Genomic DNA, 25877 nt, shown 5'->3' with positions numbered 1-25877 from the left:
CACAAGATTAGGGGTGTTTGGTACACTCTGACCCCAATTAACCTTCTTTAAATACCTGTATATTAGGATCTTACTTCTCTTTAGGCAGCTGTTTACTGAGGATGTGCAACAGGAACTAAAAGCCTTCTTATAGAAAATCACATATTGGCAAATGGAAAAGGTTTTCTAGTTGGTGCAAACAACTTCACCATCATCCATTCAGGGTTAGTTGTTCTCTGGTTTGGCAATATTAGTGTGAGTGACTATCCTATGGCCTATCTGCCTATGAATCTTCCAATTTCAAAGCATTTTCATGTGGAAATGTTTTTGAAAGTGGTTTTGCATAAGAGGCCTCCATGAAACTGTTGGCCCCTATATGGGATCTTAATTTTGTGTTGGCAAAGCTATGATTTGGTTCGCTTGAACAAGCTAACCTGGCTGACTTGAGGTTCTTAACATAGAAAGCAGTTCACCAATTTCGTGGACCTCTGAAGGTTATCTGAGGGTTGGCTCACCATGAGGAGTTGCATCTCTTTTTCCACACGTACAGGGTTTCTTTTGAGAAGTAATCGTTTCATGCCTAAAATGGTATCCGAGTTTACATTAAGACAAACTATGCTTCTCCCAGTTTTCTTTCCATAATGTAAGTATGAGGGAGAAAGGATATGTTATACCTTGGATATGTGTAGACAGCTTGGGTACTATCTTGACAGAAATGAATCTTTCAGATATTCTTAGCAGTTTCTAATTTTTTGAGTAGGTAAAAGAAAGGGACAACCTGAGTCAAAGCAGACTATTTTCAAATGGCTGTCTAAGGCTCTTACCTTTTGTTACACTCACCACAGCAAAAGTATTCCAGGTAGGGTCAAGGTCCCACTCTGCCAGCACCTTTTCTTCATCTATGGCTTTTGGAAAAGGTTGGACTCTTAAATGTTCTAGAAGGAGCAGCTTGGTCTTCTCTACATATCTTTATAAAGCACATCAGGCTTTGCTAAGACCATTGTCCAGGGGCTCCTGGAGCCTTCTTTTTCCACTTCCCAAATATAATACGCTACAGTAATCTACCAATATAATAAGCTATAGTAATCTACCAATATAACTAAGGATACTGCAGCAGTAATCAGTATTATGAATGTAGTGTAGTTGTACAAGTTTACCATAACTATATATATATATATATATATATATATATATATATATATATATATATATATATATATTGTGTGTGTGTGTGTGTGTGTGTATATGTATATATATATATGTATGTATGTATGTATGTATGTGTGTGTGTGTGTGTGTGTATATATATATATATATATATATATATATATATATATATATATATATATGTATGCATATTCAAATGAACGCTGCTGCAGTAACTGCTCCCCTCCCTCTATCCCCATTGTTTTCAGGTATGTTGTTTATGCCAGTGTGTGGGCACTTTTTTTTTTTCTTGGTATTAGTCTCCCTTTCTGTGAAGGACTTGGCGCCCAAACCTGTCTTTTTAGTCGGCTTAGCTTGAGCTTGACTGATGGCTTGAGCTTGTGGAAGGTACAATGTTGCTTTGGAAACTGGCCAGCTTTTATATCCTATGCAGGATGCAACCCATTTTGCTAAGCCTACTGCGGCAGTGATCATTCAAACATCTACTGTTATGGTAAGTTTATTTACGCAACTGCATCTCTTTGATGTCATAATTTATTTATAAATTGCATCTTCAGAAAAGATATGCCACCCTCCATCACAATCTTTTTATCACTAAACCCTCCATCACAATCTTTTTATCACTAAACATTCAAGAATTTTTTTTTTTTTTTTTTTTTTTAGACAGCCGTTGATGGTCCAGTCAAAATTATTAAAGGCAGACTTTCATGGAGCTTTAATAACAGGTATGTGTATTGTTTGGATGTAGCAACCATTGTATAACTTTAAGAAACCTCAGCATACATACAAAGGGCCACTTGTCACAATTCTGTATCCAGTCATGTAAAACTTCTGAAGTACTTGGCTCTGAATGTGTGTGTGTGTGTGTGTGTGTGTGTGTGTGTGTGTGTGTGTGTGTGTGTGTGTGTGTGTGTGTGTGTGTGTGTGTGGCTTACAACAGCAGAGGTCTTCTCTTACTCAATGTGTTCACTGTGGATAGAGCATATGGATGCATCATACTGTGCCTTCTCGCATGGCTTTTCTTAAAACTCTAAAGCAGTCACTGTAGGGAAGTGTAAACTCCTTCAACCCCGTGCATAGAATATATGTACGTGAACCAAGAAGTGCATTCCCAGTGTCCTATGATTTGTCTTGAAGACCATATGTAGCAGGTAGTTGTTGGCATTTCCACATCTGATTTTCAAGCTTGGCAGCTTCAGGGCACCAACTTTGACATAATGCACCAGATTAGAAGGATGTTCTGAGCCCCAGTGCTCCTCAGTTCCTTTCTGCTGCCTGCAAAGTTTGAATCTCCCTTCTGACATGTTCCCTTACCTGGTAACAAAAGCACATAACATTTTATAATGTTTTTACAGTCAAAAGATTGCAGGCCAATACCTATACCAACCCTTTATTACAGCTGAGAAAGGGGCCTTGTGTGAAATTGCCACTGATGCCCACAGCTCAGTGGTACCACAAGCATAAACTGGATAGAAGGTCAAAGTCTTTTTCACCACTAGGTACATAACATCTTTAGGAGAGAGACTGGCTAGAGAAGTCTCTCTTCAGCCCTTGGTCAGTAATAGACTAGTTAGAGAAAGGAAGGGATTGTAAGACCAGATGCTGTTCTTGAGTGGTCTCACGTTCATCTCAAGTTGCATATTGCCTACTTATTAAATAAGAACTAATCTCATATCAGTCAGCAGCCAGTAATAAGTCGAGCATGAGTGCTATTAGCCTGGCAACCACTTGACTCGGGATGGAGCTGACATTCCGCTGTATATCTCCTCCATATCTGGAATTTGCTTTGTCACAAACTAGCTTATGTGGAGCAATATTTTGAGTCCTCTGATAAAAGCTTTGTGGTGTTGCTGTGTGTTGGGAGGGATCTATTTCTCTGGCCTTTACCTGAGTTGAGGCAGGCTTGCTAACTAGAGTTGAGGATAGTTTAGGGAGTCCTGCAACAGTTGGGTCTATCGGGGACAACCTTGACCGAGAATATACTTGTGCTTTTTAGTGTCTCCTAGAAGCGCAGTGGAGGTAAATACATGTAAGGCTATAAGTCCTGGTCAGCTAGACAAAATGGTACAGTGAATGGGTATCGTGGGCCAGCTAAAAGGACAAATTTAAAAATACTCTTGCATACGTCCTTCACTACCCAGGAAAGGTATTCTGAGGACCCTGACCTGGATAAGGATGGCAATAACATCCCTCCTTAGTGTCACATCCAGATGAACCCTCCTTTGAGGAGACTCTTTCAAGCTGAGGATGCAGGAGTTGCTGTGGGCTTTTACGATGTTATTTATTTTTCATGCTTTGTTGGGGCCCATAAGAGCAGCCCTGTAATTGAATATGTCCTTGTTGCTTGTCAAGTGAAACTTTTTTCATTAGATAATGCAGTCTTAAGATTTGAGTGAATTCCAACACCAGGCCTCCCTCAGCTTGGTACCACTTTTAATGGTCATTGCCCTGAATGTTAACACACGAAGTGACTTCTTGTCACCTGTCATTTAGTAATTGCCTCGCTTGTTTGATTTTTTTGCCAGGCATTGCACTTTTGAGTTGCGGGCTAGAGAGATTCTCCCTGCACAGTATTTTAACATTATCACTGGTTTCTTGAGTGGTAAACTGTTATGGCTGCCTCATTGTAGCCTTTCTTGCAAAAGAAAATTTTGTAGATCTTTTATGAAGGGAAAAGTAGACTTGTCTGGAATGGGAGTCTTGCATAAACCTGTTGAGTCTTGCATAAACCTGTTGAGTCTTGCATAAACCTGTTGAGTCTTGCATAAACCTGTTGAGTCTTGCATAAACCTGTTGAGTCTTGCATAAACCTGTTGAGTCTTGCATAAACCTGTTGAGTCTTGCATAAACCTGTTGAGTCTTGCATAAACCTGTTGAGTCTTGCATAAACCTGTTGGAGCTGATAGGCAGCTATGTTCACTCTAAGGTCTGTGAGAGGATTGAGGCAAGTCCCTCTTGGTCTGTTCAATCAGGCTTTTGTGTAATGTGTGAAAAGGTGTCATGAATTCATGCTCTGTGCAGAGAGGTAATGTAGGTCTGGTAGTGGGCTGTGGATCATGGTATCATGCTAACAGCTACTCATGTCCCAGAAAAGGAAATGCATGGTACATGCTGGCTTATAGTTCTGTTCCTCTCTCAAAGATGTGGAGGAGGGAACTGCTTTTAGTAAAGGTCTTTCAGAAGATCATAAGTAAGTGCTAGGCTTGCTGCCCTTGTGGGGCATTTCAAGCCTAGCCACTTTCCCTTCCAAAGGTGAGAATCAAATCCTGCATATTGTGTCTGTAAAATAAACTTGACCCTTATACCAACCCCCTCACCCTGTTTGCCACCACATAAATATCCAGCATCCTCCTATTCTAAGGACTTCAGTAAGCAGTGGGTGGGGATATTGGTGGTAGAGGCATTCTTTGTCTTGTAATAGAGAAAATGTATATGTACATGTGACCAACTGAAATGCTGCCAGCCCAGCTAGCTGACATTTTGTCAATATTTTAAATATTTTAAATATTTTTGAAAATATTAATATGATTTGTATAGAAATGTGACACTGCCAGCCCAGCTGTCTGGAACTTTGTATACAATAATTTGTGAATATTAATATGATTTGTATGCTTGTCTTACAAATGTAAGATAACTATGTTATGTGGCGTAGAAAGGTGTATTGAACTGTTATGTACTGAGCTTGAAGAATGTAACCACAGTGTACCCTACTGCAAAAGAACAGAAATGTATATAAACTTGTATGCCTGTGCAAATATATGTTTTGATAGGAGAAGCTGGAACATACAGAGTTAACTTGCAAACAATCAAGAAAATAAGTTGAAATTGTTCAATTGTGTTCTCAGTTTCAGCTCAGCAAGAAGACAGGATGTCTAGAGCTATAAGTTTTTAAACAGAAATAATTACTAGGTTTAAAATGTAAAAGTGCTTGACTGTTTTATGACTTCCAGTTCTAGGCAAACTTCTGAGAGAGAAGTATTTTTGACACATGGGTGCTAAATGTTAAGTATCTGTTTAGCCTAGGGACTGGGGGCAGGTGACAAAAGTGTGATGTCGTCCTGGCTAACCCAGCAGTAATGTTGATTATTAATTTGGGAACTCTCTGAGACTGCATTTTGTATCTTGTCTTGGATCTAAAAACATCCATTCAGCACTTCTCATACGCATTTGCCTTGCTCTGAAGTTATTTAGAACATAGTTTCTTTTAGAGATAGTTAGGAATATAGTGAAGATTAGTTTAAATGTTTTCTGTATTTATTCGAGACTGTCATGCAGTGTAGTTTTAAAATATTTCCTGTGATTCTGAAATCTCACTGTGAGTTATTAAGTATTGTCTTGTTCTTTAAATATATTTAAAATAAATAATAGAACATTTTAATTGTGGCTGGTTTGTTTAGAGATATTAAGAGATACAAGCTCTTAAAGTACTTGCATACTTATTTGGTGACGCTGTATAGGCCACTCCAATAGCCTTAAATGTCTTGGACACGCTTACCATTTGGATAATAGTAACATCACACAGTAGGATTGGTCACCGTTTGGTAAGGTTCTTATAGTAGCTGATAAGTAAGGGTGGTTGGCGGCAGTGATAACTACCTTATAATCTGGGCAGAAGGGGGCATAGCTAGTAAACATGTTCCTGCCTTCCCCAGCAGTCTGTGTGTCTGTCTGTGTGTCTGTGTGTGTGTCTAAGTCAAAACTCAAAATGTGTGTGTCCGCTACTTGGGCAGGGACACGCAGCACTGGTTGGACAGAGGGTACTGGAGGTTTTAGCTTTACCATTCAGCTGGGATCTTAACTCTCTATAGCTATGCCAGTAGGAAATCTTATTGGGAATCTGGAGAAAGAGAAGAAACCCGCCCCAGACTGACTATGGTCCCTGTGTGCTATTAAGGGAAATCGTACTGTGTGTGTGTGTACTTGTCATTCTCCCAATGTGGACGCCCCTCACTGGTGCTAGTGGTGAGCATTGAGGCTCCTTGATTACTGGGCCAGTGCAGGGGCATCACAATACATATTCAGTTTTTTTTCATGTAATTTTCTTGTCAAGCCACACATTTCAGAGAATAAAGGCCAAGTCACTCTAACTGCTTTTGGTAATTGAGAAGGGTTTGGCTTCAGACTATTAGGTGTTGCGGGAAACTATCCACGTAAATGGCAGAGAATACACACGCACGCGCACACACACACACACACGTACACACTTGTTGAGACAGATAACTGTACCTGAGGGCTTAGCTATTCATTTAAATCTTCTGCATCTGCTGTACATAGTGGACATTTTGGAGGTGATTGAAGGGACATATTCTATTAAGCAGAAAAGGATGTTCATCGTGTTACACTGCTGCAGTCATTACACTTGGGTTATCCTGTCATCAGGCGCTCCCACAGTCGGCCAGAGTTCCAAAGTCGTGGTCCGGTGTCTGTTGCTGTCACCTCCTCCCTGACGTCAGTGCGACAGGGGTATATAAGATGCAGCCGACACCATTTTCTTCAGTCTTTCTTGCCGCACGGTGCCCGAAGAAGAAGCAGTTCACAAGTGCCAGTCGGCCGACTCCTGAGATTTTCATTCTGAATCCAGAACCAAAGTCCTCTAAAAGAGCTAAGTACCCCGTATGGGAAACTTTTTCTTGCCTCAGACCGATGTCAGTAAAAGTTAATAACTGTATTTCTTGTGGGAAGCAAATACCTCATAAGGGTTTCCACTCCTATTGTATTCCATGCCTAGGCCCTGACCACAACATCGCTGGTTGTCTGTTTTGTGCTAGGTTTAACAAGCACACTATTAAACGCCTGTTTGATTTTGACCAACATTATTTTGGTAGAAAATTCAATTACACCATGCCGTCAGAAATCCCGACTACCGCAATGCATAAAAAGCACAAGGACAGGCATCCGAGGCCCAAAACTGACGACGAGGCCTCTTCTAGGCTGAGCCCCGATCCTAAACCTACAGAGGGAACCGAAGTAGCGGAGCAATCCACAGCTACAGAGGGTGTTTTCAGACCTACCCAGTTAACCATTAAAACCCTCTGTTAAGTCTAAGCCCCCCTTAAAAGCAAAGAAAGACACAACTCTCTCCAGGACAGGCTTCCATGCCTAAGAAACAAATGCTAAAAATGGCCGAGTACCTAATCACCCTGATCAGGGGGTCCCGTCCCCCTCCTGATAGAAGGCCCCTACAGGATGCAGACTATGAATCTTCTGACCAGGTGTCCATTTCCTCAAACTCTTCCCCAGACCTAGGATATTCTTTAGCCCCTTATGAGGATTCTGATGCTGAGGAATCAATTCCATCAGCCTCTCCGCCTGAGGATTACTTCTTTGGGGAGACCTTACATAACATGAGGGGGCATTTCCACAGGATTACTCAGAATCCAAGAAGGCTCAGACTTCCTTTTATTGTCTCAAAACAGACCCCTTGCTATCCCGCCGGTTTTAGACGTTGTGGATGATGTGTACACTGAATCCACTTTGAACCCTGACTCCTTACCCCCAGCCCCAGTTAAACCTGATAGATATTACAGAGTCCCTGACTCTCTCTTTTTTTCTGTACAAAAGCCCTGTTGCTGACCCTGAAACTATTTTTCAGGGACCCAAAGGGATTAAGGCCTCATCATCAAACAATCCAGTTCCCTCTGACAGATTCCAGAGCATTAGACAGATGCGGAAAGAAGGTAATAATACGTCTGCAACTATAACAATGAGAGCCTTGAATTGCCAGTTTCACATGCTAAAATATTAGCAATTTTTGATGTCTCAGTTGAAACAAAAGATGCTTCCAGATTCGGATCCTCCTAATTTAAAAGAAATGCAGGATTTATTGCATGCAGCTGAACAAGTGGGAAAACATACTTTGCAATGTGGGTTTGATTCCTTAGAGGCCTCCTGTAGAGCAGCAGTTACAGCCTCCTGTAGAGCAGCAGTTACAGGCTCTGTCATTAGAAGCCATGCTTGGTTAAAAACATACATTACCAGATCATGTTAAGGTCAAATTATTGGATGCACCTTTGCAGTGGGACGTGCTGTTTGGAGTTAAGGCAGAGGAGGTATTAAAGAAGATGGAGGATAAGGCAAAATCTATGCAAACGGTGAAAGATTTCTTACAGGTTCAGCCTCCTCGTTTTAGTAGAAATTGGCCAACAAAGAATTGGTCCTTTCCAGTTACAGACCTCAAAGGGGCAGATACAGGTGTCCAAGAGGTAAAGGTCAGACACAAGGCCCTTACAGGCCTCGACAATGGGGCACACCAGGCCAGAAAGAAGGGGAAGACGGGCCTCAACCTTATAAAAAACAGCCTCAATGACTTTCCACTATTAGCTGCCAAACAGTTCTCTCTTGGCAGCCCCCTTAGGAGGAAAACTGGCACTTTTCTATCACAACTGGCATTGCATCACCAAAGACAAATGGGTTCTCAACATTGTATCTCAAGGTTTACAGGTTCCATTTTCACACCCTGCCAAGGCTAAAAGGAATGCCAAATCTGCCACCAAATCAATGGGCAGAGGCTCAAAATCAAATTACAGCACTCATAGGTTCATACTAGGCTATCTGCCCTAGGGCATTTATAAGCCTAGCCAGTGTGTGGCTTTCACCACCCCTTAGGATGAGAATACTATACCCATTAGTTTGCTGTGCCTCTGTTCAGCAGTGATACAGAGATGATTCCCGGGGTAAACCTACGATCTCCCATCCACTCGTCAAGATTTCTCTTGAACTGAGTCAGTGAGGGGCTCTGCCTCACATGGACCGGGATTCTGTTCCATAGTGTAGGGAGTCTCTGGGTGATGAATCTGTCCCTCCAGCACGTCCTATTTATATCCGTGTTGAGGTTTAAGTCTCTTGCTCTCGTGGCTCTGGTGGATTTGGATTTTTTGAGGTGGAGCATGTCCATTAATTCCGGGTTGGACATGGCCTTGTATGTCAGGCACAGATCACCCCTGAGCAGACGGTATGCGACTGAATAGAGCTGGAGTTTCTTCAGTCGGGCATCGTATGACATATGTTTGAGCCCCTTTATCCTTTTGTTGAGGAACTTTTGGGGTCTTTCCAACTGTTGCAGGTGTCGGGTAAGGTACATTCCGAATGGGGCGTTGTACTCAATCATTGGTCTGATAAGTGAAGAGTACAGGGGTACAATGACCTCTCCTGATCTGGATGTGAATCCCTTCATGATCAGGTGGGCAATGTAGAAGGTCTTCCTAACCACTTTGGCAATGTGAGTGTCAAAAGAGAGGTTACTGTCAACTTGGGTCCCCAGGTCCCTGATAACTTCTTCCGTGTTTAATGGATTACCACCTATGTGGTAATTAGGGGTTACCTTGTTTTTCCCAAAGGGTATGACTATACATTTTTTGGCATTTAGCTTAAGGCCATGGCTCTGGCACCAGTTATCCATTTCTATGAGACCTTTCTGGAGGATGTCTGTGTCTGATGGAGTGTCAATTATGGTGCCCAGTTTGCAGTCATCTGCAGATTTTGTCAGCCACAATCCCCCTATGTTTGCCTGCACTTCAGAAAAATAAATGCCGAACAAGAGGGGGCCCAGGACTGAGCCCTGTGGGACACCGCTCGTGACCGGCTTAGAGCCTGACATGGCACCAGCAACTCTAACCCTGTGTGTTCTGTCCTTCCAGTTTGCAACCCATCTTGTGACATATGGGTTTACATCTAAGCTGGTGAGCTTTTCTATGATGCCCGAGTGGGGTATTGTGTCGAATGCTTTTGCTAGGTCAAGGTAGGCAGTGTGAACTGCCTTACCCTCATCAATGGCCTTAGTGACTGTTTCGAAAAAGTCGACCAAGTTCAAGAGGCAGGATCTGCCCTTGACAAAGCCAAATTGGGTAGGATCCAGTGTCTGTAGGTCCCCAATGTCTTTATTTATGAGTTCCATTATGATCCTCTCCATAGCTTTGCAGACAAGGCTCGTCAAGCTTATGGGACGGTAATTTCCAGGGTCCGTAGAAGCACCGCCTTTGTGGAGTGGGACCACAGTTGCCGTACGCCATTCTTTTGGTACGTATCCTGTAGTAAGGCTAAGATTAAACAGCAGCCTTATGTGTGGGTTTAGTTCCTCATTGAGTTCGTGTAGCACACAGCTGGGGACACCGTCCGGTCCCATTGTTGCTGTGTTTTTTTGCTTTAGAGAGAGCAGCTCTCACCTGGGCATCTGAGATGTTTGGGAGGCTAGACTCTGGTGGGATAGATATTTCTCCTTTTGGGGGGGAGGGAGAAATTTGCACTGAACCTGTCTGCCAGTATGTTGGCAATGTCTGTGGGTTCATTGATTTTTTTATCATTTTGGACTAATTCTGAGCATAACTGTGAGTTTCCACCCAGGTTTCTAACATAGCTAAAGAAGGCTTTATGATTGTCTTTTGTGTCATTAGCGATTTTTCTCTCAAAGTTGGCCTTGGATGATTTTATGAGTAATCGTAGTTTTTTGCTAGTATTGATCAGAGATGCCTTCCCATTTAGGGATTTTGCTCTGTCATGTAGTAGCTTTCTCCTCTTGTTGTAGAGTTTGTTTATGGCTGGAGTCCACTAGACCGGGCGCTTGCCTTTGGTGGAAAAGGTCTTGATTTTATTAGGGATTGCTTGATCCATACATTCCTAGAGGTGCTCGTAGAAGGCATTTGTAAGGGTTTCAGCAGCGTGGGTTGTGGTTTCCACTGGCTCGGGGGCCTTGAAGGATACCACTCCAGTCTTAAGAAGTGTGAAGTTTGCTTTTGAGAAGTTCTTCACTGTGGTCTTTTTTGCTGGGGGTGGGGGCAGGATGTGGATCTCCAGTGAGATTAATTTATGGTCTGATCTCACCAATTAGGGATATACTTCCGGTGTGGAGCATTTTGTCCCCATGTTTGTGATGATCAGGTCTAGTATATTTTCTCCTCTTGTGGGAATGGTGACTAGTTGTTCCATAGCATTTGAGCTTATGAACTCAAGGAACCTTTGGGCTAGGGTGTTGGGGCTTGAGTAATGTTCCCAGTCTATGTTTGGGTAGTTGAAGTCACCCAATATGATGGTGTTTGGAGAGACATTTATACTCTCCAGTGTCTTCAGGAAGGCTGTGTGGGTTTCCTGAGTTTGAGAAGGTGGTCTGTAGCATGTTACAAACTGTAGGGCAGTTTTACCTATGGTTAATTGCACCTGGATGGTCGTTTTTACCTATGGTTAATTGCACCTGGATGGTCTCCGATGCTTCGTGCGTTGCCACTAACCTGGAGGTGTGGGTATCCTTTATGAATATGGATACTCCCCCTCCTTTTGTAGTTCGGTCTGGATTTTGGGGCCGGAACGCATGATATGAGGTATAACCTGATAGTGCTGGGGTGCTCTCAGGAGCCTTGAACCAGGTTTCAGTCACAGCACAAACATCAATGTTCTCCATACTGAGGAGGGCTTCGAGGGCGTGCATCTTGAGGTTTAGACTTCTGGCATTGAGCAGTATTACCCTTAGTTTTTCTCCATTTTTGTTTTCTAGGGCGGTAGGTTTATCATTTGAGCCTTGCCTAAAAAGGCACTATGGGGTGGCAAGAGCCTTTGCCAATATCCAGAAGCCCAGGGTGACAGGTGCAAGCCGCCCTTGTAAGCAGCGTGGCTTGTCAAGCATGTCATCCCAGGCAGACAGACATTGGATCCCCTTAGAATGACACCAGTAATTAAGCCAATTATTAAAGCTGATCATTTTGTCTCTGTATTGTGGCGTAATTCTTGGTGAGGGTAGGATACTGCTCAGGGTCAGGGTCATACCGGCCTGGGCTACATAATCTGAGAGCTCCTCTGTCTCTTTTCATGTAGTCCAGGGAGGTACGTCTCGGGTCATTCACACCGGCATGGACAATGACTGAGTCATACTTGTACTTGCTGTGGAGTGACCTGAGTGCTTGTGTTATGTGGCGTATTCTAGCGCCTGACAGGCAGCTAACTGTGATCTTTTCCTTGTTCAGTCTGGTGAGTGGGACGTCAGTGTGTCTGACTATGGAGTCACCTATAACAAGTGTGTCTGGCATTGTGTTTGGCCTTAAGGGCTGTGACTGTTTAGCACACTGACTTTGAGAACTATGTGTTGCATGTCTTATGTCTTGAGGTGGCAGTTGCTTGGGTGTCAGCTATGGAGGCCTCTGTAGTTTTGGTAGATTTTTGATCAGTGCCTCCGAGTATGTCTTTGTGTGTTTATGTGTTTGTTTTGCAGTTGTGATAGTTCTATGTGAAACTGGGTTTGTGGTGTGCGTGGTTTCCTTCTCCTCCTGTCTGGTCTTGCCAGTCCTGAGTTGAGAGAGCTCAGCCTCCAGTTTGGCTATATAGTTGCATCTCTCACATGTATTTGTGTTTTGTGGAGAGCTATTCAAAAGGTACCACCACAGGAACAAGGACAAGGATTTTACTCGAGACTCTTTCTGGTTCCCAGGAAGGACAAAGCCTGGAGACCCATTATGGACCTTTCTACACTAAACACTTACCTGGATGTTCCGAAATTCAAGATGTTGACACTACAGCAGCTTCTTCCCATGTTGGGCAAGAAAGCTTGGCTCATGACTTAGGGACATGCAGGTATGCCTTTTTGAGGTCCAATCAGACAAAACTGCAGAAGATACCTCAAATTTTTAGCTGGTTCAATGCACGATCAATTCTCTGCACTGCCCTTTGGCTTATCTACTGTGCCCAGGGTCTTCACAAAGTGCCTGGCACCAGTAACTGCATTTTGCAGGCAAAAAGGAATTCAAATGTATCCATACCTGGACGACTGCCTGATTCGAGCAGAGAGCAAGGACATTCTACTAAAGCATCTGGCGTACGTAAAAAAGTTAAGTTGCCTGGGGTACACAGTAAATGAAAAATCAAAACTAGTGCCCTCAAAACAGATAATATTCCTGGGTGCCAGCTTGAACACAACTGCCCAGATGGCTTATCTCACGCCAGACAAGCAAGGACAACTGACTCAATATTTTCAATTAATGGCAACAAAGACTCAACTCCCTGCAAGAAAATTTCTGCAGGCCTTGGGCTACATGGCATCTTGCATACTACTAATTCCATATGCCAGACTGCATATGAGGAAACTACAATGGTACCTAAAGAGCGTATGGTCTCAACACTGTCAAAGTTTGGAAACAGTTATACCACTAATATTCCTTGCCTACAACAGAGTTTCGATGGTGGGCACAAGCTTGTCACCTCAACAAGGGACAGCCTTTCACTCAACCCACAGCCAGGCAGACACTGACAACAGATGCATCGGATTATGCCTGGGGAGCACACATGGCAGGAAAATGTATCCAGGGCGAGTGGCCCACAGAGCAAAGACATCTCCACATCAATCAAAAAGAGATGCTAGCTGTACAAAATGCTATTATAGCTTCCAAAGACCTATTGCATCCAGGACAATTACTACTAAAGACAGACAATACCACAGTTATGTGGTACATAAACAAGCAAGGGAGCACACACTCCTACCCCCTCTGCAGACAAGCCATGACCTTGTGGAACACCGCTCTAAACTACCAAGTTCATCTGCAAGCACAATTCCTGCCAGTAGAGAAAAACACACTGGCAGACGACCTAAGCAGAAACATTATGGACCCACACGAATGGGAACTGAACCCACAAATATTCAGAATGATAACACAAAAATAGCGGAGCCCGGACATAGATCTGTTTGCTTCCCCAAAGAACTGCCAGTTACAGAAATTCTGCACAAGGAGCTACCATCCACACGCATGGAAAGTGTATGCCCTCTCATTGGAGACAAAGCAAGAGAGGCGAGATTGATTTGGTTTGGACATGTGCTGAGGAGGGATGCTGGGTATATTGGGAAAAGGATGCTAAGGATGGAGCTGTCAGGTAAGAGGAAAAGAGGAAGGCCTAAGATGAGGTTTATGGATGTGGTGAGAGGACATGCAGGCGGTTGGTGTGAAAGAGCATGATGCAGAGGACAGGAAGAAATGGAAACGGATAATCCATTGTGGCGACCCCTAATGGGAACAGCCGAAAGAAGATGATTTCTTAGCCTTCCTGCTGGAATGTTCTCAAAATGTTGAATAGCAGGAGTGATATTCCTACAAAACAGCATCCAGACCGGTTTATAGGCAACAGATCACCACAAATTTAATTATGATCCTCTGTCATGCCCTCAGTCGTAGCTTTTTAAGTATAATATCACACCTTCATGGCTGGTATCATTGCATCTGCTAGTTCTCACTGGTACAGTTCCATTTCTGGCATAACTTGTCTCCACGATTTGTGGTTCCAAGCTGGAGAGAGACTACCTTTGAAAAGTCAGTCACATTGCCCCAAGTTAGATTAATGTCACCAAGTTCCTTTTCAAATGTCACTTGAGATGCAGGGATTGGAATAGTTTGGAATCCCTGTCTTAGAATGCTGTGGTATATGTGAACATACCCAACAGTATGTCACATTTTAATTCCACCGCATACTAGTAGAACCAACAGGAAATTTATATTTTCGCTTGACCAGTTTATAAAAGGAAATGGCAGCAAAAACACCTGTTGTCAATGGATTCATCATAGACTTGTCTTCTGAGTTCTTTCTGTGGAGTAGGTTTGTCCTTTGCGCTTTGATCATCCCTTCGCTGGCAGAGATGATTCATCTGTGGCTCTTGGACGACAACTTTTATTACAATGTGATGAATGTATCCAAGTTCATAGTCCTTTGCAGTGAACTGCAATACAAGTGGTGAGCAGGACCTCTAAAGGACCTTTCCACTTGGGGGTTGTTTTGTTGTTTTCCTCTTGAAAGGTTCATCATAAACCCAATCACTGGGCTGCAGTTGGTGATAGGGCTGGTCAGATGGTTTTGGAAGAGCTTCTCGTACAGTTCTGTGGTACTGCTGCAAGAAATAAATTTTGTGCAGCAAGACAGTGTATAACATCATCCGTTAGTTAATTCTTCATTTGAAACAGGAAGACTGCTGGATGGGCCACGGGTCTCCCCATTAATATCTCACAGGGGCTCAATCTCCTGTAGAATTTAATGCACTCCTCATACCAGTGAATGCTAAGGAAAGTGCTTCTGGCCATTTTAAGGTTCGTTTCAGCACAAATCGTTTTGAAATCTTATTTTTAAGGGTTCTATTGACTCTCTCTAATACAGATGACTGTGGATGGTTGGTACTTTGAAGACTCTACTTAGTATTAGGAAGGTTGTGTAGCTCTCAGGGAATTGTTAAAATTAGTTCCCTTATCACTTTTGATAGTACAAGGTGCATCTTTTTTTTTTTTTTTTTAACTGTTACAGAATCTGCTTTGTGATACGGGGCTTCCACCAATACAGAAAACATGCAAATCACCACCAATATAATTCGTAAATTATGGACCTTTGGCATCTGGACAAAGTCCAGCTGCACATTAACAAAATGTCCCCAAAGTGGTGTTAAGCATGCAGCTTTAACATTTGAGTTTTTGCTAACATTATATGTTAAACTTGCTGTACGATTATTAACATACTGAAGTATCAAAGAGGAAACATGAGGGACATGCCAACTGTAGATCACAAGGCATGTGCTGTATCTTTAAGAAGCATATCTAGGACTAAACGTGCACATATAAATACTGGGTATGTGCTATTCCCAGTGCCATTTTGAGAGTGCAGCCAGAGAGTGAGCATGTATGATTGCAGTAGTTGGTTTGTATGCAAGTTACTTAAGTTAAAGTCCGGAAACTTCTATCATGGATGTATTTGTATATAATAAAGCTGCTTGAACAGAACCCACAAAGACTCCTCTATTGTGTCCAAAGTACAAGAGCTACATGGTGTCAGAACTGTGATTCCAGAGAATGATATTTGGAGCCATGAGGTGCAGAGATGACAGTGAAGGAAAGGAAAACTTAAGAAACGAGCATGAAAATGAGCCAGAAAAGAATCAAAGGTAATGAGAATTCTCACAATCTGCTTGTTTTATAAAAAAGATAACTGGAGCATCACAAGAGCATAAACCACATTATTAAACAAGCGGGAGGCACAAAAGGTTTATTAACTAAGCAAAATGTTTAAGATTAAGGTATTTGATAAAACAAGTGTGTGTTTAAAGCAAAATGAGCATGTTTAATGCAAAACTGTCGTATTTATAGTTAAACAAGCAGAGCAAAAGTACACTGGGCATAAAAAGAGATTAAATGAGCAAAAATATAGTGAGGGCAAAAAGGGCACATTAAGCATAAATTAAAGCAAGGCAACTGCATGTTTTTGGCAAATTGCTGTGTTTTGGCATAACTGCGATTTTGTATTGTATCAAGGGCGTAACTGTACAGTTATTAGAAGCATCTCAAAGTGTGTAAAAGTGCTTAGTGTGTGCTTATTACTGTGCATGTGCAACTATTTCATGAAGGACAGTAGAAGTATAGCCATTTTGAAAAGTTTCTTGTGCTGGGTGTGTCTCTTTGCTAAGTACCGCTATTATCGTGTGTTTCTTGCACTGTAAAGAATTGCCTAGCAAGGTACCACCATTTTGGGGAAAGTTCAGTGTGCTGTGTACTGTTTATTCCCAAAGTGCAATTACTTTGAAATGCTACTGAGACTGAGCTTCTTCTACTCAGTTTGTTCACGTCGTGCAGTTATTTGAAATCTTTCTTACACTGATAAGAGGAGATTTCTTGCAGTACAGTAATTTCAAGACTATTACAGTGCCCAAGAGATTTACTTTGCAAAGTTTAGTTATACAGAGCCTTGTTATGCTATTGGGAAAAGTCACAGATACTTGCATAAATTTTTGGCATATATGTATGTGTTTGTTTTTATTTGCAAAACCCTTCACTAGTATGTGTTAATATAGCAGATGGATTTTGAAAGCCCCTACCATTTGCATTTGATCAGAATATTGCAGAGAGTTGGATAATATTTGAGCAAGAGTACGATATTATTGTACACGTAACTGTTTCAGATAAAGATGCATGCACCAGGGCATTCATTTTGCTAAACCTAGCTGGGTCAGAGGCCATTGAAAGAGTGTTCATTTGTGTATGCACCAGCAGTATAAGAGGGAGAAGGTGAAAATCCTATTCTACAGGCTGAGTAAAGGGAAGACCTCGAGTGTTTGAAGCACAAATTCAGAGAAATGTGCAACTCTGACATGTATTACATTTAAGGAGGCATTTCTGAAAAATTATGACATCTTCTGTTGGTTTCTTGCTGTTACTTGCATTTGCATGCAAGCATGCCGAAGTATATTTAACTATTTATTGTGATCAACTAGTCTTATATTGTACCGAGTACAATAAATACATGGAGACAACTTCTTTAGTTAATACGCTTTCTATTCAGATCTACAAGCATGCAGCACAGATGCTGTCAACTCTCTATGGCAAATTCCCAAAGCTTGTTTACTGTTGCACTCTTATTTATACCAAAAAGTCTGATATTTTTCTCAGTCTGATGTATAACAGTTCTTTCTTTGTATAATAGTTTTCCTTTGTTCCCTTGTCCTTGGTTCTTTGAAGTTTGATGATCCATGGAAACTCACTCTTGCATTATCTGAAACGGTGGTGTTCCAGCACTATCTGAAACTTGATTTTACATCTCTTTGCTTCGTTGATGTCCTTCCAGCTGCCATCTGCACAGTTATTTTTACAGACTTTCTTTCTCAATAACATACTCCTTTACATGCATGCCAATATGTAAGCTATGCCAGCACACTTACTACTACTTATTTTTCAGCATTTTATACTATTTCTAAATTAACCCTTTATATTTCATATCATTATAGCCATGGTGGTGCAGCGGTAGTGTTGTTGCCTCACAGCAAGAGGTTCTCCCGTTTGATTCTCTGCTGGAGTGCGGGAAGTGCTTTCTGTGTGGAGTCCGCATGTCCTCCCTGCTGTTATGTGGGCGTTCGAAAGATATGCGTAAATGGGAGTGCCTTCGCTGAAGGTTGAATGACGAGCTGGCAGCTCGACGTTCGTGAAAATCTTCCGCCAATCATTAGCGGACCGGAGTTCCGCTGTGGCGACCCCTAACCAGGAAAAGCCGAAAGACAACAACATATTTCATATCATTCTTGCAGCTTTTCATTCAAGCTAATAATCATGCTAACAACCATTTAAATGGAAACAGAATACTATTTTCTTTCAATTTCTTTTACAAGAGCGATCAGAAACCAGGGGAAACTTTTGCAGCTTATGTAACTAACCACGAGAAACCGAGCCAAAATGTGTCAGTTTGGTGACTTAAAAGACGAGCTAATAAAGGATAGACTCGTGTGGTATTAATAGTGCTGCTGTGAGATTTTGCTCTCTGACAGTGATTTAACATTGAGTAAAGCCACTGATAGTTGTCAAGCCACTGATAGTTGTCAAATCCATGATGTTACAGAGAAGCACACAAGTATGCTTGCAAGTGACAAGAGCATGGTATCAGCAGGCTCCTGAGCAAATGTAGATGGCACTCAACACATGGCAGCCACAACCCCTGCCGGCTCACCAGGGAAGCCACGTAGTTTTCCAGCAAGTTCTAAGACCAGTTCAATTAAAGCAGCATGCTCAGTGCAGTACAAACATGCATTAGCAAAACCAAGTCCATTCCGGTGCCAATCAGTGAGAGAAATGCTTAGCATTTGGTCAGCAATGTCAAAGTATAAAAAAATGGAACCATTTTCAAAGTTTGAAAAAATCAATTAAACCCCGCACAGTTGTAGAGAATGGTGCATCAATAATTGATGTAAGAGCTGATGCAGTGAATTTGCTGGCAAAGAACAATGTGTTTTGTACAGTCCCGATCAATGGTAAATTCACAGAGCAATTTGCAGAGCTTAAAGTAGACAAGACATTGTTTCAAAGTATAATGTTATATCAGTGGACACATTTGCTAACGTGAAAATTAACTCAGTGTGGCCATTCTTGTTGCTTATGGAGGTGAAAAAATTCAAACTGAAGGTTCACTGATGCTTTCATGTTTGTTTTAAAGACTGTTGCAGCTTGTTGTTCTATGTACTCTGAAGACCAGTGCAGTCATTATTGGGTCTCAAAGACGGTTTGAGAATAAACCTGCTTTCTTTAACTAAAGAAGTTCATCTTGTATGTGCATTTCCTAGTTCCAATTTTTCTGAAGTTATTGTCTCAGAGTATGCTGATGTTTTCGATGACAAGTTGGGTAAACTTCTAGCTATGTACTCCATGAGGTTAGATCCAGAGGTCACTCCAGTAGTTAGACCAGCAAGAAAAGTTCCAATAGCTATGCAGGATAAAGTCAAACCTCCAGTTGGATAAAATGGGTACAGCAAGGTATAAATTGTCCAGTTACGGAACCAACTGAATGGATGTAGTCTATGGTAGCAGCTCACAAAAAGGGCTCTGATGAAATCAGAGTATGTATTTACCCAAGAGATCTGAACTAAGCATTGAAGAGACTGCATCATCCAATGCACACAGCAGGTCACAGCTCCAATACTAAGTGCCACTTTTTTCTGTCTTGGATGCAAAAAGTTAATTTTGGCAAGTGATGCCTGATCGCAAATCCTCATTACTAACCACTTTTGGTACCCCATTTGGCAGATACAGATTCCGAAGGATGCCATTTGGAATAAAGTCTTCCAGGGTGCAATGGACCAGTTTTTTTGGGTTATCCTTGTGCCATAATAGTAGAAGATTTATTGAAACTACTTGTCTCCATAGGGGTTCCCCAAGGATCCATCCTTGGACCCCTACTCTTCTGTTTACACCAATAATCTAGCCTCTGCCACCAAACATGGCACTCTCATACAATACGCAGATGACTCGACCATCGTCTGCTCAGCCTAGTCCCTACCCAAAATGCAAAAAGTCACACAGGAAGGCTTTTCCTCTGTTGAAACTTGTTATCCGATGCCCAATTAATACTCAACCCAAACAAAACTAAACTCCAACCCACCAAACATACTCAAAACGACACTCACTTTAACATCACAGCAGAGGACAACACCACTATATACCCAGCTGAACACACCAAATTGCTAGGAGTGGAAATAGACAATAAACTAAAATTTGACATTCACATATCCTTGACCATAAAAAAAGTGTACAAAAAACTAGGAGCACTATACAGAAATAAGCAACTTCTCACCAAAGCAAAGATTTCAATAGCAAATTCCCACCTTATCTCCACCCTACTTTATGCCTGTCCAATATATACCAACCTAAGGCAATGCGATCTAAACAAGCTAGAGACCTGCTACAACAAAATTGCCAAATTCACCACAGGAGCATCCTACCGTAGTCACCACCGTCTCTCACTTGCTGAACTGGGCTGGCTTGAACTCCCTCACCTCCTTCAATGGTATCAACTCTCACTCTCCCACAAACTAGTAAATCATCCACTAAATGTCCCATCCCTCCAGAATCGCACCACCAGACCACTAAGATCCGGCAACAAAAATCACTTGCAGATCACTAAAGCCAATAACTCTGCTGATGAAGCACTATTCTCTTGCACCATAGCCAAATTATGGAATTACCTCCATACCATCATGCACCCACTTCAAAACTTTACTAAAAGCGCACCTAAAGACATGCTGGCTATGCCCTTGCAACTCCCACTCTAATATCACCCTCCCCATCCAACCATAACCTTTCTTTCCACTCCACTAACTACTTTGATTATAGCAAACTCAGATGCTCATAAGCCAGTACTTATTGTACAGCAGGAACTTCTTCTTGTAACTTTTGTTAATGTCTGTTATGTACTTCACAGATCTAGTTGTCTACTGATGTACTATGTTCATCTGTAAATATGTTGCAAGTAATTGCTATGTAAATTGTTAATCGCTATGTAATCCAATGTAACTACTGTCTGTTTATTTTAACTGTGGAGCTTTTCTCCCCGGGCCTCCGCTGAAAATGGACCTACGTCCAGTCGGACACTCCCGGTCAACAAATATAAATAAATAAAATAAAATTGGTTGGAGACCATGGTGAATCAGAGCATGATAGAAACCTAGAGAGTTCTAGACAAAGCACATGAAGTAAACTTGAAGCTCAATCCTCTGAAGTGCAAATTCAGACTACCATAAGTTACATATGTAGGTCCTTTATTTACCAGTGCTGGCTTGAAACCAGACCCAACCAAGCAAGCAGCTATTCTTGAGATGTCAGTACCAGAGAATATTTAAGCTCTACAGCGTTTCCTAGGCATGGTCAACTGTTTAGGCAAGTTTATACCAGACTTTAGTGAGTTTGACAGCACCTTTAAGAGCTGATGTGCAAAAATGTTTCATGGTCATGGTTAGAACAGCACTATAAAGCATTTGAAGACCTTAAGTGGAAAATTTCCACCCCACCTACATTAAGATACTATGATGTAAATCAAACAGTCACTTTCCTGTGATGCTTCAAAATTTGGTCTTGGTGCAGTTATTCATTTTTGGGCATCTAGAACACTTGCCCAAACTGAGATGCAGTATGCTCAAGTTGAGAAAGCACTTTTGGCAGTAGTATTTGCATGTTCCAAGTGCCATGATTATATCTATGGTCGAACTATTCAGATTCAAACTGATCACCAACCTCTACTTACTATTCTGAGGAAGCCTATGCATTCAGCTCCAGCGAGATTACAAAGAATGATATTCAGATTGCAAAAGTACAACTTCAAAGTGGTCTGTACGAAAGGCAAACTACTGTTATATGGCTGATACCTTATCCAGATTGCCCAGAAATATGACTGAACAGCTTGACAGAGAATTTTGACTTTGACATGATGGCGGTGTGTAATTTTTCAACCACTAGACTTGATAAGCTGAGAGATCACACAAAGACCGATCCAATTTTGTAGAAGCTCAATCACTACATTAATGTTGGATGACTGTCAAAGCAATCTAGTGTACCACCTGAAGTGCAAACTTTTTTTTTCTTTAGAGATAAAATGTCGAGGAAGATGGCATTATTTTTAAGGGTCCTAAAATTGTTATTCCTGCTTCCTTATAACAAGAATATATCCAGATTTTTGTGTCGTGGTCACCCAGGTTCCACATCCACTAAGAAGAGCGAGAGAATTAGTAAAGTGAAAGACATTGATAAAGTATTTTCTTGTTTAGTAGTCAGTAGTACTAAACTGCATTTGCAAAGAGAACCACTTCACCTAAGCCAAGTTCCTGAACTACCTTGGTCAACAGTAGCCACTGATATCTTAGAGTGGAACAATCATCACGACTTCGTATTGGTAGACTCTTATTTAAATTGGTTTGAGATTGACTTTCTAACTAATTTAACATCCACTACTAAGTTGAAACGTCATTTCTCAGTCCATGGTAGTCCACACAAAGGTGTTTCTGACAATGGTACTCTATTTACTAGACGGTTATTTCAGAAATTTGCAAGAGAATGGGACTTTGTACATGTTACTTGCAGTCCTAAATATCTACAGTCAAATGGGATAGCTGAACGTGCAGTGCAGAGTGCAAAACAATTGCTTGAAAGATCAAAGCGTGACACGTTAGTTTGACTTCAACTTAAGTAACTTGTATACAAAGTTCTAGCATGATCCATTTGTATATAATAAAGCTGCTTGAACAGAACCCACAAAAACTCTCCTGTTGTGTCCAAAGTAGGAGACCGACACCAACTTTGGATAATTTTGATTAAATAATGCTCTTACCTGCTTGGGCTGATAAATGACGTGCTGTTACCAGGTAAGGTAGCAAGGAGGCAAGTGCCACCAATTGGCTGTCCAGATGTCACCATAAACAAACTGTGGATTTACTGCATCCATCTTTAAACCACCTCTGAACTTCTCCCTGTAATGCTTCTCTTAAAATCAAACACATCATCACTGTCAGCCTTGCAATAACATTACATAAATTGCACAAGTCCTTCTAAAACTTGCTTAGCAGCTTGATCTGCTAAATTTTCTCTTTGAAATTGTATCTATACACTTTGGATGGACACTACATTTAATTTCTGCTAATTATGCTAACTATTTAGTTAACAAAAGAGAATCTAATAAAGCATTCACGAAAAAATAATGTTTAATCCGAGTTCCTGCTGAAGTTAAGAATCCTTTCTGCTGCCAAAGTTACCTAAAGTACTACACCAAAAATCATAACTGACATTGGCAATGTTGTCTGGCTAACTCACAAGCCCTTTGTAGAGCCACTAATCCAGCTATGTGGGCAGAATGTGTGCCGTCTAGTCTTTGAAGCAAAACCTCATTATTGGTGTAGACAGATATTCCTTCGACCAGATTTCCATTTCAGTCTCTTCCACAGGAATCCTCCACAAAGGAATCTAGTTCAGTGTTTGATATTGGTCCTTTAATTCATTTCTAGGAGAAAGCAATCCCACACACACAATCATGCTCTTCACCATCCTCAGTAGCAGGTAACAAAGATGCAGGATTCGGAGCAGGACCGTGTATGAGAGAAATTATGGATAACAGCGAAGAGGAAGTTCGTATTAGTTAGATGTGCAGTTGAGAGGGAAAGAGCTCTCATTTAAGTAAGAGAGATTATACAGAATGAGGGACGGCTACTGTAAGATTATGCCTGCACACCAATGAGTGCACAAGATTGACTAGAATGGCAGCAGCAACCATCGCCCCTATACATGGTGGAAATCCCTTTGCAACAGAAGCAAGTGCTGTACACTAATAAGCTAATGGATGATTGTTGTCCTCGTGTTTCTGTGAAAGCATTCCCCGAGCAAATCAATTTCTTTCATGACAAAATAAAGTGAAAGTCTTTCCAAAATCCCATAACTCTAAAGCTTGAGCAGTAGCTAAAGCTTGCTTTTGATTCTGAAATGAATTTTTCTCTCCACTATCCCAAGGTGTAGGGGCTTTGGGTGTAGTCTGTTTTAAAGTATTTTTCAAAGGTTTATCAATATGTGTAGTTAGAAATCCACTGTTTGCAATATCCTGACATACCTAAGAAAGAGCTAAGCTGACTGTGTAGTTGGACATTGGGCTTTAGCTAGCTATTTCCTCAGTACAAGATAGTAACATTTGCCTGCTACCCTGAGATATTAGATGACCAAGATAACATACCAGAAAATAGCTAACTTTTCTCTCGACACCCTGTGTCCTTTTTTCTGCAAGGATAGTTAAAAAGATGTATTGTATCGTGCTGGAAAGCATCGGATGCTGTTAGTTAACCATCTACATATTGCAGTGACACAGATCCACGTGGAAATGTCACATCTTCCAAATCCTTTTTTTAGAATTTGGGAAAATAGAGATCAGTGTATCCCAGTGATAACCATGTCTGTGTATATTGCTGTCCCTTAGTATGTAAAAGCAAACTGAAACTAACTTTCAGGGTGGGTAGGTATAGAAAAAAAGTGCTGAACACAGATCTATCACAGAAAAATATTTTGCTGTAGGTGATATGCACCTCAGTATTGTTGCTGGATTTGGAACCACAGAAAAAGTTGGTAATACGGCATTGCTTACAGCCCTGAAATCTTGCAAACACAAGTATCTTTTCCTGGATTTTTCATAGGAAGAGCAGGAATATTACAAGGGCTTTTAGCTGGCACTATTATTCCTTGTATTAAGGACTGAATTACAAGTCTGATTCCCTGCTCTGCTCCTGATTTCAGTGGATACTGTGGAACTCTAGGGAGAGATCTAGATCGATTCAGTTTTATTTTTACTGGTTCTGCAGATGTTAATATACCTCCATTAGCATGTTTAGCCTGTAAGTTAGCAGGTACCTGCTGCAGAAGTTTTCCGTGGTCTGTATGCCTTAAACATGCTTTCACAGCTTCTCCTAAACCTGCCAATACTTCCCCCATCTGATTCTGTTGGAACATCCAAATACACCCCTTCTGGTGTACAGTAAGTAGTACAACTCAGTTTGTATAACGGGTCTCTACTTAGCAAATTTACCGGTGTAATAGTACTCAAAAGGAAATAATGCCTTTCTTCATTTAGCCCTAGAGAAATGGGTATAGGTTCTGAAACGGGATATGTAACAGTAGCATTTGTTACACCAACTGCATTTAGTTTGTTTTGATACTGGTATCTGACGATCTGACATAACTTTTAATGCAGACCTAGTGGCTCCAGTGTCCACCAGGAAAGAAATTTTCATTGAATTTATTTCTACTTTAACACTGGATCCCTTTTGATCTGTTGGCAACATACTATTAACAGTTTCTGTTTTATTATTCTGACATAGTATGGTGATTCCTGACTCCTTCCAATTTGAAGAGGTGGTGGAGGAAACTGCAGCATTGTTATAATTTGTCTGCCTTTCAGTCCAGGTATCTTGGACTCTCTGCATTTGCTTGTGTGGACTTTCTCTCTCCAGTGTCCTGCTTCTCCACAGTTGAAGCAAGATCCATCAGGTGAAGCAGGAGGAGCACTGCCATCTCATTGTTGCCAACCAGCTGCACCATGTTCCCCTCAACCAGCACTCTACTCTAGCAATTCCTCTCCCTCACCCCCTTCCCCTGCCTCTGCTTTGTCCCCTTGGGGCTTCTAGCTGTCTTATTTAACAGCGTATCCTCAGTATCTTTTCTCCGTTTTTCCTGATAACGCAGTACAGTGATTTGCAGCACTACAGTGATTTGAAGCACTTAATAAGGACTCCTTTCCCTGCAAGTCTATAAGCACTTTAATTGATTTTGTACAGAGGCTTGCAGACCTTGCACAAAAGCAGCTGCAATAGATGGCTTAGCTTGTTCTTCTGGATCTGGTATCCCTGGATGTCTAGCAAACGCCTTTCTTTTGCTTGAATGCCTACATCTTGGAACAATCTGTCCTAACTTGACACACTTTGCATTTTTTTTTATTTAACAATGCTGTCATTT

At 41.5% G+C, this 25877-nt stretch overlaps 1 protein-coding gene across 3 annotated transcripts in view; it reads left to right on the top strand.

The window, feature by feature from the left end:
* Nucleotides 1-25877, top strand: part of POP4 (POP4 homolog, ribonuclease P/MRP subunit) — a 220578-nt gene that overhangs the window by 62076 nt on the left and 132625 nt on the right. For all 3 annotated transcript variants that reach the window (XM_044081670.1, XM_044081669.1, XM_044081668.1), the window contains exon 5: nucleotides 1810-1871. In XM_044081670.1, coding sequence (XP_043937605.1) covers nucleotides 1810-1871 — 62 coding nt within the window. The remainder of the gene's footprint in view (nucleotides 1-1809; nucleotides 1872-25877) is intronic.

This window comes from Protopterus annectens, chromosome 8.part1, assembly GCF_019279795.1.
Source record: "Protopterus annectens isolate FY-2018-M chromosome 8.part1, PAN1.0, whole genome shotgun sequence".
Classification (NCBI taxonomy): domain Eukaryota; kingdom Metazoa; phylum Chordata; order Ceratodontiformes; family Protopteridae; genus Protopterus; species Protopterus annectens.
Note: the sequence above shows the minus strand (reverse complement) of the source record. Positions and strands in the feature narration are given on the sequence as shown.